We start from the raw sequence: 18,046 nt of genomic DNA on the forward strand, positions 1-18,046 counted from the left end.
GCTGGGATGTGGACATGATGCAGGGTTAAGGTCAGGGATGAGCTGGGATGTGGACATGAAGCAGGGTTAGGGGTAGGGATGAGCTGGGATGTGGACATGAAGCAGGGTTAGGGGTAGGGATGAGCTGGGATGTGGACATGAAGCAGGGTTAGGGGTAGGGATGAGCTGGGATGTGGACATGAAGCAGGGTTAGGGGTAGGGATGAGCTGGGATGTGGACATGAAGCAGGGTTAGGGGTAGGGATGAGCTGGGATGTCATCCTGGTCTCAGAACATTTTGTTTTATTCTGTACGTAAATACGTAACACTCCATTTAGTATTATGTTATATTTTTGTCTCTATGTATTCATTTGTGGATATCCATCACCCATTTCTTATAATTTACGAATTACAATTCATATTATAAACTCAACAAAAAAAGAAACGTCCTCTCACTGCCAATTGCGTTTATTTTCAGCAAACTTAACATGTGTAAATATTTGTATGACCATAAAAAGATTCAACAACTGAGACATAAACTGAACAAGTTCCACAGACATGTGACTAACAGAAATGGAATAATGTGTCCCTGAACAAAGGGGGGTCAAAATCAAAAGTATCTCCTCCTCATGGACTGCACCAGATTTGCCAGTTCTTGCTGTGAGATGTTACCCCACTCTTCCACCTAGGCACTGGCAAGTTCCCGGACATTTCTGGGGGGAATGGCCCTAGCCATCACCCTCTGATCCAACAGGTCCCAGACCAGCTCAATGTGATTGAGATCCGGGCTCTTCGCTGGCAATGGCAGAACACTGACATTCCTGTCTTGCAGGAAATCACGCACAGAGCGAGCGGTATGGCTGGTGATGCTGGAGGGTCATGTCAGGATGAGCCTGCTGGAAGGGTACCACATGAGGGAGGAGGATGTCTTCCCTGTAACGCACAGCGTTGAGATTGCCTGCAATGACAACAAGCTCAGTCCGATGACGCTGTGACACACCGCCCCAGACCATGACGGACCCTCCACCTCCAAATCAATCCCGCACCAGAGTACGGACCTCGGTGTAACGCTCATTCCTTCGATGATAAACGCGAATCCGACGATCACCCCTGGTGAGACAAAACCACAACTCGTCAGTGAAGAGCACTTTTTGCCAGTCCTGTCTGGTCCAGCGACGGTGGGTTTGTGCCCATAGGCGATGTTGTTGCCGGTGATGTCTTGTGAGGACCTGCTTTACAGGCCTACAAGCCCCCAGTCCAGCCTCTCTCAGCCTCTCTCAGGCCTTGGGCTAACTAGCCGTGCTGCTTGGAGTAAGGCCACTGCACCAGAGCGGCGGAAGATGGTAGTGCAGGAAGTACGCCATCAGGAGGAGGCTGCAAGGTGGGCCAAGGCAGTCTCTCTTGCCAAACAGGGACAGTGGACTCGATGGGACAGTGTGGAGAAGAGGAAGATCAGCTGGAAGGATCTGTGGGCCATGGAAGCGAGGCGGTTGAGCTTTTCCATCAGAGCAACATATGACGTCCTTCCAACACCAGTTAATCTTCACCAATGGTATGGTGAAGATCCGGACTGTGCCCTCTGTTCCATGCCAGCCAACCTCAGGCACATTCTCACAGGGTGTAAAACAAGCCTCACCCAAGGACGCTACACTTGGCGTCACAACCAAGTCCTTAAAAACCTTGCGTCCGCCCTGGAGGACAAGCGAGCTGCCACCAACTCCCTACCACCCACAGCAGCATCACACTCCTTACGGACAAACTTTGTCCGCGAAAGGGCTAAACCACCGAAGAGCGGCTCTACACCATTAGAGCGAGACCAGCTGCGCTTGGCCCGCGACTGGAAAATGCTAGCTGACATTGGCCGGCAACTTGTGTTTCCTCCGGAGATCGCAACCACCACCCTAAGACCTGACATGGTGCTCTGGTCCCGTTCACTCAATAAGGTCTTCATCATTGAGCCCTGGGAAAACTCAGTAGATGAGGCTTATGAGCGAAAACATCTGCGCTATGCTGATCTAGCTGCCGAAGCACGGCATCATGGCTGGAACACAGAAGTCCGACCAGTGGAGGTGGGCTGCAGAGGTTTTGTGGCAACATCTACAACCAGACTGCTTAGAGACCTGGGAATTAAGGGCCAGAGCCAGCGTTCGGCAATCAAAGCTGTATCAGAGGCGGCAGAAGGCAGCAGTCAGTGGCTCTGGATGAAGAGGAAAGACCCCAGCTGGGCCCCGAAGTGAGAGGGCCAGGAGGTATGCGGTCAACAATGCTTGACTCAGGGAGGAGGACGCCCCTGCCATGCATAGTCCCATGGGATGTTGGCTATCAACAACAAGGCAACTCCTATGACTAATTGGGAATGGGACGCAAGCGTAGGATTGATCACCCTGTCGCTGGCCGCCTTTGGGGAGGGTGTATAGTGTGAAAGGCCGAAACACCCTAGGAACGAAAGGTACACTACTGACGATGCGCTCCCCAAATTTCACCACGCTCACTGTTCATTAACTCTTGGAAGTGCTTGCACAAAGGATAGTAACATCTCATCCTGTGTTCTTGGAATCAGCCTATTGCGGACAGTCTGAGCACTGATGGAGGGATTGTGCGTTCCTGGTGTAACTCGGGCAGTTATTGTTGCCATCCTGTACCTGTCCCGCAGGTGTGATGTTCGGATGTACCAATCCTGTGCAGGTGTTGTTACACGTGATCTGCCACTGCGAGGACGATCAGCTGTTCCTCCTGTCTCCCTGTAGCGCTGTTTTTGGCGTCTCACAGTACGGACATTGCAATTTATTGCCCTGGCCACATCTGCAGTCCTCATGCCTCCTTGCAGCATGCCTAAGGCACGTTCACGCCGATGAGCAAGGACCCTGGGCATCCTTCTTTTGGTGTTTTTCAGAGTCAGTTGAAAGGCCTCTTTAGTGTCCTAAGTTTTCAAAACTGTGACCTTAATTACCTTCCCTCTGTAAGCTGTTAATGTCTTAACGACCGTTCCACAGGTGCATGTTCATGAATTGTTTCTGTTTCATTGAACAAGCATGGGAAACAGTATTTAAACCCTATACAATGAACATCTTTGAAGTCACTTGGTTTTTTACTAATTATCTTTGAAAGAAAGGGTCCTGAAAAAGGGCTATTTCTTTTTTTGCTGAGTTTATGTCACGCGTTTGCAAAAATATACTATAAAATACAAAACATTGTATCTAGTCTATGAGACCAGGCTGGGGATGTGGACATGAAGCTAAGGTTTGTTTTTATTTTTTACCTTTTTATAACTAGGCAAGTCAGTTAAGAACAAATTATTATTTACAATGACTGCCAGATGACACTGGGCCAATTGTGCGCCGCACTATAGGACTCCCAATCATGGCCGGATGTGATGCAGTCTGGATTTGAACCAGGTACTGCAGTGATGCCTCTTGTACTGAGATGAAGTGTCTTAGAACACTGAGCCCTTCGGGAGCCCATAAAAAAGGTTAGGGGAAGGGAGGAGCTGGGATGTGGACATGAAGCTAGGGGTGGGGCAGTGGCGGCCCTTCATTCAGGGCACCTGTTTGAACCCAACAATTTTTGCAAAAAATAATAATAAAATAAATGTTTTAAAAGAATTGGGCTTGCATGTTTTGCATGTTATTTTAGAATTAATACGTGTCACATATCAGTTTGCAAACAATGTAAAAAAAAAGTACATATCATTAAGTTAATAAAGCTGCATATAAACATTCTGTCTTTTTAGTTTTCTTGAGTAAGGCAGCTTCATAATACAGGTGTTTCAGCCTAGCTCGTTGCGTCATGATTGGTTCAGTGTTCTGTCACTCATGGGGACACTACATCACCACCAAGTCTAAGGGTAGAGCTAAAAAATGGTTGCCCCTTGGGTGATGCCATAGAGTGATATTAGAAGTGCCCATCCAAGAAGGCTCAAGGTCATTGGCCACAGATACAATTACGTAAAATCACGTTATACAGTATCTACTGTAGATTTGATTGGACTGATCATGTCAACATCATACTTTCAAAATGTCAGCGAGCAGTCATCATGAATCACGTCGACAACCTACTGGTAAATCCTTTTAAATTCTTGTCATGTGAAGATAAATAATGTAGAGAAATTATAGATAAAACGTATCGGTGCTCATCGACCATTGGACGTAAACATTACACAACAAGTTGGAAATCTCAAATTCAACAATGAGTGGTTTGGAAGGAATCAGTGGCAAACTGCAGGCATTGCAAAGCAATCATTAGCCTGCTATTCAGTGGAGTGGCTTTGTGGTCCCAAGTCTAAGATCTATGGGTCCATTCTCCTAGTGTAAAATGATAAACATTCAACATTGGCCATGCTGTCCGATTTGTGCCGCACTCAAAACAACTGTTAACTCGGAACTGAAAAATCTGACTTTAGTGAATTCAAAACAACTGGGAAATCAGGAAAAATGAGCTACGACTGGGAAAATACATTTTGAACTTTCATCCAACTCGGAATTGTAAATCAGGAACTTGGGCCTCTTTCTAGAGCTACAATCAGTTGTCTCGAAAGCAGCATAAATCCAACGAGTGACAGACTTTGATGACGAAGATTGATGACAAAATTTGCCCACGAAGGGACGCCGCGCCATCTTCCTGTTCAAGTGAGAACAGCACAATAAGGTGAGTAGCCCATGTGCCTCACCCTAATCATTTGGTCTATGTTCACCTCTTAATTTCACCTGCTGTTCTGACTTGGTGGTGCACATTTAGCCTATAACCTGTTTTTGAGAAATGTAATAATAGAATATTGTAAGAGCTTTCATTGTCTGCTTATATGCTCCATTTATTTATCCTACTGTTCTGACTTGGTGTACAGGGAGAACACTGTAAGAACAGCCCATATTCTGAAGACAAGGCTCTGCTGATAGCCAGGTGTAGCAGTGGTAAGGATTGAAGCCATGGTGCTGAAAGTAAAGCTCTCCTGTTGGGACAGCTTTATGTAGGCCATACTGTAACATTGTGGGCATCATTTGTCACCGTTTTAGTGCAATTAATGTATTGTTTAGTGTTGTGGCTTTGCTGGCATGCATCTAAAATAATGTTGGAGGGTTTGTCCCACCAAGATTTACACGCTAAAATCGCCACTGTGGTAGGATTTAGGGATGAGCTGGGATGTGGACATGAAGCTAGGGTGAGGGTTTATAAAGTTTGGGAACCTCTGGGTTAGGCTAAGCCTAACCCTAACTCTAGTTTCATGTCCACACCCCGGTTCAAATCCATCCCTAGCCATAACCCCAATCCTAACCCTTAAAACTTTACAGGTTGTCATGTAAAGAAAGTTGCCCTTTCCCTGAGTTTATAGGGCTCTTAAATCAACCTGAAATCTTTTGTTTTGATGGCTCATAATAAAGAATATACAGGGGTAAGATCTTAATTTGATCAGTTTCTCACAGCAGGAAAATAATCATGCAGCAACGGGAAATGTGAATTATTGTGTGAATTATAATTAATGGACATTTTTGTAGGGGTTGATACATTTTTTTGTTAGGGCAAATCAAGTCTGACATTTTTAAGTGGAAATTGCAAACTTTAGAAGCCTTTTAAAACCTTGAATACACTACAAATGTGCAGGAAATTTCCAGCAACAACAAGGTGATCAAATTAATATCCTACGCCTACAGGTTATGTTGGAGCATTTTGACATTTCCATGGCATCAATGTAGATTACTCACTTCACACTTTGGTCATGTTCAGACAAGCTTGCTGTTGAATAACTATAAGGCACAAAACAACTTTCCTAGAATGCATTCCAAATATCAAAGTGTGTGTTCATCTGGTGTAATGTATATTTGAGTAACCAACCATTAAAAGCCTCCTAACCCAACCAAAACAAACACACACACACACACACACACACACACACACACACACACACACACACACACACACACACACACACACACACACACACACACACACACACACACACACACACACACACACACAGACACACAGACACACACACCCTTTTAAGACCAAGTTCAGTCTTTGAGCTAATGGTAGGCTTTTCATTTTTTTTTAAATCCATCTTGAAAGTGGCAATCTGCAGTAGCTACATCCATGTTTGGATGTGTAAATTAATTATATGAACCCATTGATTCGTTGAAATGTATCTTATACATGCCTCATACCCCATCAGAACCCCAAATATAAGCTTGTTTTACTCCGATGTTTGTAAACTAGGTAAATGTAAACGAACACTATATAGCCTCAAAAACTTGGTTAAAACTCTCATTTTGATATCATGGATGGCCATAGCCATGCATCCATAGCTCTGTCAATTACTTTGAGAGTGGGTACATTTATCCAACCTCATCCATCCCTCAGCTTTCTACCGAATCAGATGCGGAGGTAAGCTTTGTTAAAGTTTCAACTGCTGATATCCCCTTTAAAGCAAGAAATACAATTGTTCAATACGCTTTTCAATATACTTCTTGCAACATTTTATTGGAGAGAGAAAAGCTTTATATTTGGGATCCACCATGTCACCCTCTGCCATTCTGTGGCTAGCCTAAAGTTCCCTTTCTTTTTACAAATCAATTCAAAATGTACTGTAAAGTGTGTAAAACCTTTGTTTCTAGAAAAATCAGTCAGTAACTAAATGTAATTGCTTTCTTTCTCCAGCCCTTAACAGAGATTTCTGTGGTATTCTTTTGTATCTTGTTTCCTTTAATTATATGGAGCAGTCACAATGGTGCATTCAGATCATCCTCCACTGCAATGGAAGCCATTGTTTTTCACAATGTGTGTGTAGCACAAGAGGTTGGTGGTACCTTAATTGGGCAGGACAGGCTTATGGTAATGGTGGAGTGGAATACATGGAATGGTTTGAATGATTCAAACACATGGGTTCCATATGTATGATGTCATTCCATTTGCTAATTTCCAGCCATAATTGTGAGCTGTCCTCCCCTCAGCAGCCTCCACTGATGTGTAGGGTTGCAAAGGGAGGGTATACTGTATTTCTGGTAACTTTAAAAGTTTATAACATGTCAAATAAATCACATTGTAAATTAAGACCATTTTAATATTGACTTTTTTTTTTATGACAAAAGCTGTATAACATAATCCTAAATATAACCCATCAACTTTGTGCATATCATTGGCGTTTAAAAGGGAGGGTTTCAGCATGAAATATCCTTTATATTTTGACGTGCTTTTATTTATTTTCATCTGTCAATATGTGTTTGTTGTAAATGTAAATAGGGTTGCAGAGTTCCTTGGAATTGATTTAATTGTTGATTAGATGCTTTTTAAAAAAATAATTAGGCTGTTTTCTCTTGATCATGATGGTCTATACACTAAAAACTTGTGGACAATAATATGGACACAGATCTAAATATGAAGAGAAATTAATATTTTACATGAATACATTTCAAATATATATTTAAGAATAAATTCCTAATTACCATAGATTGCCAAAATTATAGATAATTCTGTTTTGCAACCCTACAGTGTGTGTGTGTGTCTGCTTCAATCCTGCTTGCGTGTGTAAGGTGGAAAGAGTGTTTGCTTGCCCCTCTACAACCCAACTTCTAAGGGTTTATTAAGGTGTAGCAATGATGTGTGATCATCAATGAGTCAGATTTCTGAGAAAATGTTGATTTGGCCTTAAATGTTATCCTTGATGAAAACCAATGGAACCAACTCCATTTGCACGCTGCCCGCTGCTGCCCTTTCTCCTATGAAAACAAGTTACTCCACATCACTCCTCCGTAGCTGATTAGGTAGCAGTGTTTAGCACCTCCATGAGTATCCATCTACTGACAATAGGGGCTGGAGAGAACCTCAGATCCGGTGTCTGCGTCACCTTTTAAACCCAGAAAGAGATGTGTCAATTTTTCCACATATGATTCAAAAACTGATCAACGCAAAGAAACACAACGTTAGTTGCTATGGCATGACTCAACAAGTGGCAGCTACCTGCTAAGACCTCACCTGTCATCTGGTAACGCGAGCCCCCATCGATTAGAGAGAGAGAGAGGGAAAGTGTGTGGGGGTGGAATTTCCTATGACCTCCCCACCCCTAGCCTCCTACCCACCCACACGTGTCTTTGGCTACAGTATAAAAGGAGCTCCCAACTCACAGACATAGACACAGGACAAATTCCCAGTAAGAAATTGATCAGACAACCAAGGGAAGAGAGAGAGAGAGAGGAGTGATTCCATTCTGCTCTGTGAGATCCTGCAGAGAAAGACAGGAGACCTGTGGAAGAACAAAACAAGAAAGTGAAAGAAGGTAAGGAAGATGAACCTGCTCAAGAGCAACAGCAAACTTCTGCATAATTTTCCATTCATGCTCTGAATTAGCTGTTGTCTTATTTTGTTGAGAATTATTAGTAAGACTTAGCACTAGGCTGTGTGCATAAGTATGATTTTAGATAATTGCACAGCTCTGTTGCATGTTAACATTCCTACCCTGAATATTAGCAGAGGTAAGCTGACTAATCTGCTTATCTGCAATATATATTTCATTATGTTTGAAATAGATTTGTTGGATAAATTTAAGGCTGATAATGTTCATCTCTATTAAACACAGATTAGTATATTGGCATTTAAATAAACATTGAAACATTGGACATTTACTGTATATCAACTAGGTTAACTAATATTCCAATTAGTTAGGACACAAATGATTGGACACATCCAATACTTGTACTATCAAATAATGATGAAATCAATGTTAAGTTAAAAGTAAGAATTCACATTTGGTAACGCTTAAGGTTTCCTGATAATTGAAACAAAGTTTCATGAAGTTCTTGCTTGGTGAATATCAAAGGTGTAATAAAAATGGCTCCTGATAATAATCATTTCAGACAATAATGTAATGCACTACTATACTGCTGTGTATGTGAGAGCCTCCTTGGAGAGCAAAGCTTCGTGCTAAAGGACGGTTCATAAAAGGTACGCACTGTTGAAGGCACAGACTTATTGTGACTGTGAGGTCTGCCCACATACCATCTATTCATTACAATAGCGAAGAAGGTGTGATTATTCAATTCCAATACAATCCAATCTGTCTAATACAACACCAAATCATTCAGTGAGATTATTTGTCCTAAAGTAGTGAGATGAGAAATATTGATTAGGTATCAATTGATCAGGGATAGGAAATATGAACATGCATGCATGGACTACCAACTCATAACATCACTTTTTGCAGTAATAATAATATTAAAACATATATAAACTACTTTGTTAGTAATTAGAAGAATTTGGGGGGAATACTTATTTTACTGTAACTTTTGGACACAAAGGTATACTTGTCAATGTATTAGTCATCATCAATTGAGTTTAAAAGTTACTGTAAAATCAATGCTAATTTCCCCCCCAAGATAACCTTTTTTTGAGCCATTCACAAGCAAATGGCATTTCCTCCTCTAGTCTTTCTGACAAAACAAGTGGCTGACCTTTCTGCAATGCAGAGCTCAACTTATTCTCAGAAAACCCGGGAACATTCCCAGGACATTTTTGTTCACCAAATACAGTATATACTTGGAATTTTCTCCTAACATTCACTAACATGTTGTGCACAACACCTGTTAAAACTACGACAGGACATTCTCCTAAGGTTCTCATTAGGTTGCCATGGAACGTAATAACACAATGTTCCGGTATATTCTTAGAACATACTGACAAAATGTAGGAGCAATAGAAATGGTTCTGTGGAAACGTTACAGGAACGTTCTGCTTATTTTGATGGATATGAAAAAAATACATTTTTTTTTTTTAAAGGGCATATTTCTACAATGAATGGTCTCAAAGTTAGTGTGACGTTTTGACCTCATGTTCCAAAAACATTCCTTGAACATACTTCATGAAATGATGTCTGGATTCAGTTGAATTGGTTATGACAGCATTGCAGGACCGTTCTGCTAATGTCCATGGAGACTCTCACATAGGTACAGTGTGATGTGTCCATTAGCGTTCCCTGAACATACTTCAGCAATAAAATGTAGGACAAATAGAAAATGTTGGAGAACATTCCTGGAATATTCAACTAATGTTGGTGGATATACAGTATTACTACTGACACCTACAACAAACAAACAAGAAACATTCCTGCAAGACTGTTATAAAGTTATTCTGCAAATTCATGTCATGATGTCCCAATACATTCAGTACATCACTGAGCCGAGCTTCCTGCCATCCAGGACCTCTATACCAGGTGGTGTCAGAGGAAGGCCCTAAACATGGTAAAAGACTCCAGCCACCCATGTCATTGACTGTTCTCTCCACTACCGCATGGCAAGCGGTACCAGAGTGCCAAGTCTGGGACTCCTTAACAGCTTCTACTCCCAAGCCATAAGACTAATGAACAGTTAATTACATTTACATTACATTTAAGTCATTTAGCAGACGCTCTTATCCAGAGCGACTTACAAATTGGTGCATTCACCTTATGACATCCAGTGGAACAGCCACTTTACAATAGTGCATCTAAATCTTTTAAGGGGGGTGAGAAGGATTACTTTACCCTATCCTAGGTATTCCTTAAAGAGGTGGGGTTTCAGGTGTCTCCGGAAGGTGGTGATTGACTCCGCTGTCCTGGCGTCGTGGGGGAGTTTGTTCCACCATTGGGGGCCAGAGCAGCGAACAGTTTTGACTGGGCTGAGCGGGAACTGTACTTCCTCAGTGGTAGGGAGGCGAGCAGGCCAGAGGTGGATGAACGCAGTGCCCTTGTTTGGGTGTAGGGCCTGATCAGAGCCTGGAGGTACTGAGGTGCCGTTCCCCTCACAGCTCCGTAGGCAAGCACCATGGTCTTGTAGCGGATGCGAGCTTCAACTGGAAGCCAGTGGAGAGAGCGGAGGAGCAGGGTGACGTGAGAGAACTTGGGAAGGTTGAACACCAGACGGGCTGCAGCGTTCTGGATGAGTTGTAGGGGTTTAATGGCACAGGCAGGGAGCCCAGCCAACAGCGAGTTGCAGTAATCCAGACGGGAGATGACAAGTGCCTGGATTAGGACCTGCGCCGCTTCCTGTGTGAGGTAGGGTCGTACTCTGCGGATGTTGTAGAGCATGAACCTACAGGAACGGGCCACCGCCTTGATGTTAGTTGAGAACGACAGGGTGTTGTCCAGGATCACGCCAAGGTTCTTAGCGCTCTGGGAGGAGGACACAATGGAGTTGTCAACCGTGATGGCGAGATCATGGAACGGGCAGTCCTTCCCGGGAGGAAGAGCAGCTCCGTCTTGCCGAGGTTCAGCTTGAGGTGGTGATCCGTCATCCACACTGATATGTCTGCCAGACATGCAGAGATGTGATTCGCCACCTGGTCATCAGAAGGGGGAAAGGAGAAGATTAATTGTGTGTTGTCTGCATAGCAATGATAGGAGAGACCATGTGAGGTTATGACAGAGCCAAGTGACTTGGTGTATAGCGAGAATAGGAGAGGGCCTAGAACCGAGCCCTGGGGGACACCAGTGGTGAGAGCGCGTGGTGAGGAGACAGATTCTCGCCACGCCACCTGATAGGAGCGACCTGTCAGGTAGGACGCAATCCAAGCGTGGGCCGCGCCGGAGATGCCCAACTCGGAGAGGGTGGAGAGGAGGATCTGATGGTTCACAGTATCGAAGGCAGCCGATAGGTCTAGAAGGATGAGAGCAGAGGAGAGAGAGTTAGCTTTAGCAGTGCGGAGCTTAATCAAATGGCTAACCCCCCCTTATTTTATTTTATGCACTGACTCTCTTGCACAGGCTTGATGTACACTCACTGGACTCCAACCGCACAACCACACATGCACTACATGGCCAAAAGTACGTGGGCACCCCTTCAAATTAGTGGTTTTGGCTGTTTCAGCCACACTGTTGCTAATAGGTGTATAAAAATCGAGCACATAGCCATGAAATCTCCATAGACAAACATTGGCAGTAGAATGGCCCGTACTGAAGAGCTCTGTGACTTTCAACGTTGCACCTTTCCAACAAGTTAGTTAGTTAAATTTCTGCCCAACTAGAGCTTCCCCGGTCAACTGTAAGTGCTGTTACTGTGAAGTGGAAATGTCTAAGAGCAACAGAGGCTCAGCCTCGAAGTGGTAGGACACACAAGCTCACAGAACGGGACCGCCGAGTGCTGAAGCTCGTAGCGCTTAAAAATCTTCTTTCCTCGTTTGCAACACTAACTACCAAGTTCCAAACTGCCTCTGGAAGCAACGTCAGCACAATAGCTGTTAGTCGGGAGCTTCATGAAATGGGTTTCCATGGACGAGCAGCAGCAAACAAGCCGGAGATCACCATGCTCAATACCAAGCTACGGCTAAAGTGGTGTAAAGCTCACCGCCATTGGACTCTGGAGCAGCGGAAATGCGTTCTCTGGAGTGATGAAACACGCTTCATCATCTGGCAGTCAGACGGACTAATATGGGTTTGCCAGGATAATGCTACCTGAATTCATAGTGCCAACTGGGCTGTTTTTCATGGTTCGGGCTAGGCCCCTTGGTTCCAGTGAAGGGAAATCTTGAAGCAACATCATACAAAGACATTCTAGAATATTCTGTGCTTCCAACGTTGTGGCAACAGTTTGGGTAAGGTCCTTTCCTATTTCAGCATGACAATTTCCCCGTGCACAAAGCGAGGACCATACAGAAATGGTATATCGAGATCTAGATGTTCCAACATGTTCCAACCTCCCAGAAGAGTGGATGCTGGTATAGCAGCAAAGGGGGGACCAACTCCATATTAATGCCCATTACTTTGGAATGAGATGTTCGACGAGCAGGTGTCCACATACGTTTGGTCGTGTAGTGTATCTCACTACACTGACACTCCAACACACAAACACGCACACACACACGGGGACAAACACAAAACACACACACATGCATTTTGACACCACACACACATGCACACACATGCTTCACATACACTGCTGCTACTCTCTGATTATTATCTGTGCATAGTCACGTTACCCCTACCTACATGTACATATTAAATAATTTACCTCAACTAACCCGTACCCCTACACATTGACTAGGTACCGGTACCCCTTGTATGATAATTTATTAGGGTATTTCAAAAAATACTTACAGCTTTAAAAAAAATGGTAATCAAGTAGAATTGAACCAGCAATCTGCTGTCTTACAGCGCTGATAGTCTGCTAAGCCACCAGGAGAGAGCTCATCTGTTTCATTCTGTACATAAAGCTGTTCAGTCACAGACACAGCAGGGGTTCAAACTGTGGAACCCAATTCCTACATTTGAATATAAAAACTGATTTTATCAAACAAAACTATGCTACATTTGATCTCTGGGACCCTCAGGATTACCAATCAGAGCAAGATTCCTGAATGTAAGTACATTATTAACCTTCAGAGGTGAATGTATCAAACCAGTTGCCCTGATAAAAGTGTTTTGTTGTTGTGCACTCTCCACAAACAATAGCATGGCATTTTTTCACTGTAACAGCTACTGTAAATTGGACAGTGCAAAATAAGATTAACAAGAATGTAAGCTTTCTTCCCATATAGGACATGTCTATGTCCTGGGAAATGTTATTTTTTACTTACAACGTCATGCTAATCACATTAGCGCACATTAGCTCAACCATCCCACGGGGGGACACTGATCCCGTAGAGGTTATTAATCAAAGACTTATGTCTCATATTTACCTTTGCAATTGATATAGACAAATTATTAATTCACAAGTATCCTCTCTTTCTTTCAAATCCCAATGTTTCCATTGGATTTCCCTTTGCATTGAAATCCTTAAATTAAGATTGAAATTATGGCTATATAACTATGGCTTATTCTTAGTACATATTCACATCTATTTACACCTCACCACAATCGATCAGGCAATAATAAAAATGTAATATGATTTCTGAAATCAAGTTTGTAGGGAACTGTCTATATAATTGATTGGTAGAGTAAGAAATAATAAAGGGTACATATTTTTCTAGATGTAGTTATCCTCTCTCTGCAAAGACAAACATCACAACCTGGAACTCTTATCATAACGCTGTTAACAGCTTTGTACTTGTGTTAGTCCCATCCTAGTGGTGTGGTGGATTCATTCCTGGGATAACACTCCAAAAGATCCCAACTAAATGTTTCGGGAACTTTTAAATAACATTCTGATTAAGATGAGACAAGTTTCCACAGACATAGATCTATTGAGTTTGTCAGAGAACTCCACAGCAGTAAGAATGCCATGACAAAACACTCAGTTACATTGTAACTCAATACTTTGTTCCTTTTTTCAGTCACTGTTTTAGTATGTTCAGTAAAAGGAGTTTCTTTATTATTTAAAGGCAACACATTCCTGCCTTCATACAGTACCTGGTGTTAGTAAAGTATGTTCGGAACATTCTTGCAAAATCAGAGGTATGTTAACATCCTAATACAAAGATTGTATAATCATCAACACAACTGGACAGATTTTGTGTTATTACCATTTTTGAGGGGAATGTTCTTAATAATATGTTCTGGGAACATTTACAGAAGCAGTTATGGTTTGCTGGAATCTTTTTCTGAATGAAAATACATAATTGGATGTTCTAGGTTCTATTATAGAACACATCAGTGATGGGATGACTGAGGTACAGCCACAAAGTTAAGGACATAGGGAGCAGGAGCGGTGGTTGGTCAACTTTAACTTGTGCTAACTTAAAGATAACAGGGGGCAATAGACAAGGGGAGATGCGTCACAAGGCCATTGAAGGCTGCCTCCCATTCAGAGACTTCCTTTGCACATCTTCCACAATATTTGATAGAAAATGTTCCAGTGTATGTGTGGGACAGGGGCATGAATGAGCTCCTTATCTGTGTTGTGTGTGTGTGTGTTCACAACGGCACTGATATATAGGAGCAACAGATAAACAAAGGTCAGTGAAGTCATCTTTGTAAAGAATGTCTGAGCGTCACATACGTTGGGTGATAGAATTCCAATGCTATGGGTTCTAATCCATCCTTCTTATAGTTTGTCCTTCACCAGTTTACTTGTGAATACTGCATTCATTCACTTTTGTGTCATACATACTTTTTATTCAGTGTAAGGGATTATTTCAGATTGATGCAGGACAGGGTTAATCAAGAGGAAGTAGAACTGCTGGTGAAATGACCACAGACTCAAGCCCTATTCCTCTATGCGCCTCATCATCTGCAGTCTATTTTCATGACGTGCTTCTGATCAGAATTAAATAATTGTAATAATTGTAAATAATTGTAAATAATTGTCTTTGTCATTGGCTAATCCTCCCTGTGCGTCTGTGTGTCTTGCGCAGTATTTGGTTGAATATGGTGTGTGCGCCCTGGCTGTTAGCGGTGGTGGTGGTGTGTGTGTGCAACCCCGGGGTAGGGGGGCAGTGCTGGGATAGCTCCCACTGCAAAGACCTCCCTTCAGAGGACAAGATACTGGTGAGTCAGAGTTAAAATCATCACCTTCATTCAGTAATCATCATCAAAATCAGTATGAGATTTAATCATCATCCATAGCAATATTCATCACTTACTATTCATGGATTGTTCTTTAACCCATATCACTAAACACTGTTCCTGTCCGTCCATTTGTATTGAACTCCCGTCTCCTGTTCTTCTTCCGTCTGGCAGGAGTGCACCCACCTGTTCAGGTCTGGGCTCCAGGACGAATCCCCAGAGCCCAGATCGGCTGCCCAGCAGTCCACTGAGGAGAGCCTCTCCCTGGGCATCCTGTTGGCAGCCCTGACCTCTGGAGAGAGAGCCCTGGATGCTGACCCTGAGCCCCACAGCGACAAGAGACACTCCTACTCCATGGAGCACTTCCGCTGGGGCAAACCCATTGGGCACAAACGCCGCCCCATCAAAGTCTATGCCTCCAGTCTGGAAGGGGGGGACTCCTCCGAGGGCACCTTTCCCCTGCAGGCACGCAGGCAGCTGGGCAGCTGGGAGGACGAGATGGTGGGAGCTCTGGGGAACCAGGGGGCCAAGGCTCAGACCAAGGTAGTCCCCAGAACCCTCACTGTGACGGGGCTGCAAGATAAGAAGGATGGGTCCTATCGGATGGGTCACTTCCGCTGGGGCAGCCCAACCGCTATCAAGCGCTACGGTGGCTTCATGAAGCCATATACCAAGCAATCCCACAAGCCCCTGATCACGCTGCTCAAGCACATCACCCTTAAGAACGAGCAGTAGAGGAGGGCAGCAGGAACAAGGGATAGAGGGAAGGGAGGGGAGGGATGGGATGAGTGTAGTAAAGAGGAAAAGATGAAAGATGAACTGAATGTTTTGAAGACCAGTGGCAACCGTTCCAGAGTAACACAAAAAACGAATTATAGCTCTGCAATATAAAACAATGAAACAACAAATAAGTCCAAAAAACAAATCTTATATACATTTCAGACAAGATATGGTATGTTACCTGTAAAAAAGAGAAGGCAATGTTCCCATTCAAACAGCCCCTTATTTACAACTTATTTGCAGGTATGCCCTTTTATACATATCAGTGGGTAACTGGCAAATTGGGAGGGTGGGGTGTGCCGTTAAACAATCAGTGTTAATTCATTTACCTGCAAAGAAGCGGAGAACCATAATGTACACAGACCTGATACCTGTATTTTGGTTAGAGGGTCTGTGAAAATACAGGAATCATGACTAGGTCTTTAGGTGGGTTTTAAATTACCATGTTTTTTTTAACCCTTACCCCTTTCAGAATGACAAAAAAAAGCTTGTACTGTATAAAAAGCTGGCATGGTAAAATAGTGTGATTTTTGTCTGTATATGAAAGGGATATTAGCATTGCCCTAGATACCCCGTAACGGTTTTGATTGAATATGGCCATTGATAGCTGTATAATTCATTTATGGCCTTTGCTTGAATGCTGTATGAGAAAGTATAAATTGAAGGAAGTACTTAGAAAGTATTCGGTAACAGTGACCATACTGAATACTGTGTATAGATGACAGACTGGGGTAGGGAGTGGGTATGAGAGAAGATCATTTCAAATGGAATACTATTTTTCCTCATTATTTTTATTGAGATAAATTGTACCATATTGTAAATGTATGTATTAAACAGATACTGCTTTGTGGCAAGCAACACAAATGACTTCCTTTTTTGTGCTGTACATTACGTTTATTTGAGGTCTACCAAACAAGCAACCAAGATAAAATCAATGGTGCTGTCATTATACAGGTATAAGCAGTGCCGATTTTAGCATGTCAATTTTGGTGGGGCAAAAATAAACAAGTGGGGTGCATGCCAGCAAGGCCACAACACAACACAACACTAAACAATACAGTGATTGCACTATAACAGTGAAAAATGGTGCCCACAAACTGTTTGGGCCTACATAAAGCTGTCCCAACAGCAGTCCCAACATCTTACCACTGCTACACCTGGCTATCAGCGGAGCCTTGTCTGGCAGTGAAACAGTTCATTCAGCCTCATTGACTTCCTTTAAAAAAAATATAGCTGATATGGCTGACTTGCTTGAACAAATGTGGTTTCTACGAACAATTGAAATGTACAAACTATGGCATAAGGGGGCGACAAGCGGATAAGAGGCAATCCTTAATTTCAATTAAGACATTAATGAGCGAGCTAGGATGTACGTAGTCAATATAACTATTTGTTTAGCACTATTGAAATGTACAGCGACAGAATTCAGAACATGGGCTGTTCTTACAGTGTTCTCCCTGTACACCAAGTAAGAACCATAGGATAAATAAAGCGGGATAAGCAAACAATGAAAGCTCTTACAATATTACATCACTGATGCAGGAGCATACAATACATTTTTGGACTCACTTTGTTGTGCTATGCTCACTTGAACAGGAAGGAGGCGTGGCAGTCCATCAAAGTCTGGCATTCTCTGAATTTATTGTGCTTTCAAAACAACTGGGAACTCGGAAAAGAATAAGGTTGAATCATGATGACGTCATTGATCTTCAGGTTGTAGCTTTAGAAAGAGGCCGGATTTACAATTCCCGAGTTGGAAACGTATTTTCCCAGTCGGAGCTCGTTTATTCCCGACTTCCCAGTTGTCTTGAACTCACTGAAGTCAAGTTTCGCAGTTCCGAGTTAACAGTTGTTTTGAGCGCGGCACAAATCATGCTTCATTGACTTGGAAAAG

General features: G+C 42.9%; 1 protein-coding gene across 1 annotated transcript; it reads left to right on the plus strand.

The window, feature by feature from the left end:
* Nucleotides 1-8,073: 8,073 nt before the first annotated feature.
* On the plus strand, nucleotides 8,074-17,016 carry LOC118387016 (pro-opiomelanocortin-like). Its single transcript, XM_035775102.2, has 3 exons — nucleotides 8,074-8,241; nucleotides 15,222-15,354; nucleotides 15,547-17,016. Exons 2-3 carry the CDS (start codon nucleotides 15,235-15,237, stop codon nucleotides 16,105-16,107), a joined length of 681 nt encoding a protein of 226 aa, XP_035630995.1. The 5' UTR covers nucleotides 8,074-8,241; nucleotides 15,222-15,234; the 3' UTR covers nucleotides 16,108-17,016.
* The last annotated feature ends 1,030 nt before the right edge of the window (nucleotides 17,017-18,046 follow it).

This window comes from Oncorhynchus keta, chromosome 8 (genome assembly GCF_023373465.1).
Source record: "Oncorhynchus keta strain PuntledgeMale-10-30-2019 chromosome 8, Oket_V2, whole genome shotgun sequence".
NCBI classification, from domain to species: domain Eukaryota; kingdom Metazoa; phylum Chordata; class Actinopteri; order Salmoniformes; family Salmonidae; genus Oncorhynchus; species Oncorhynchus keta.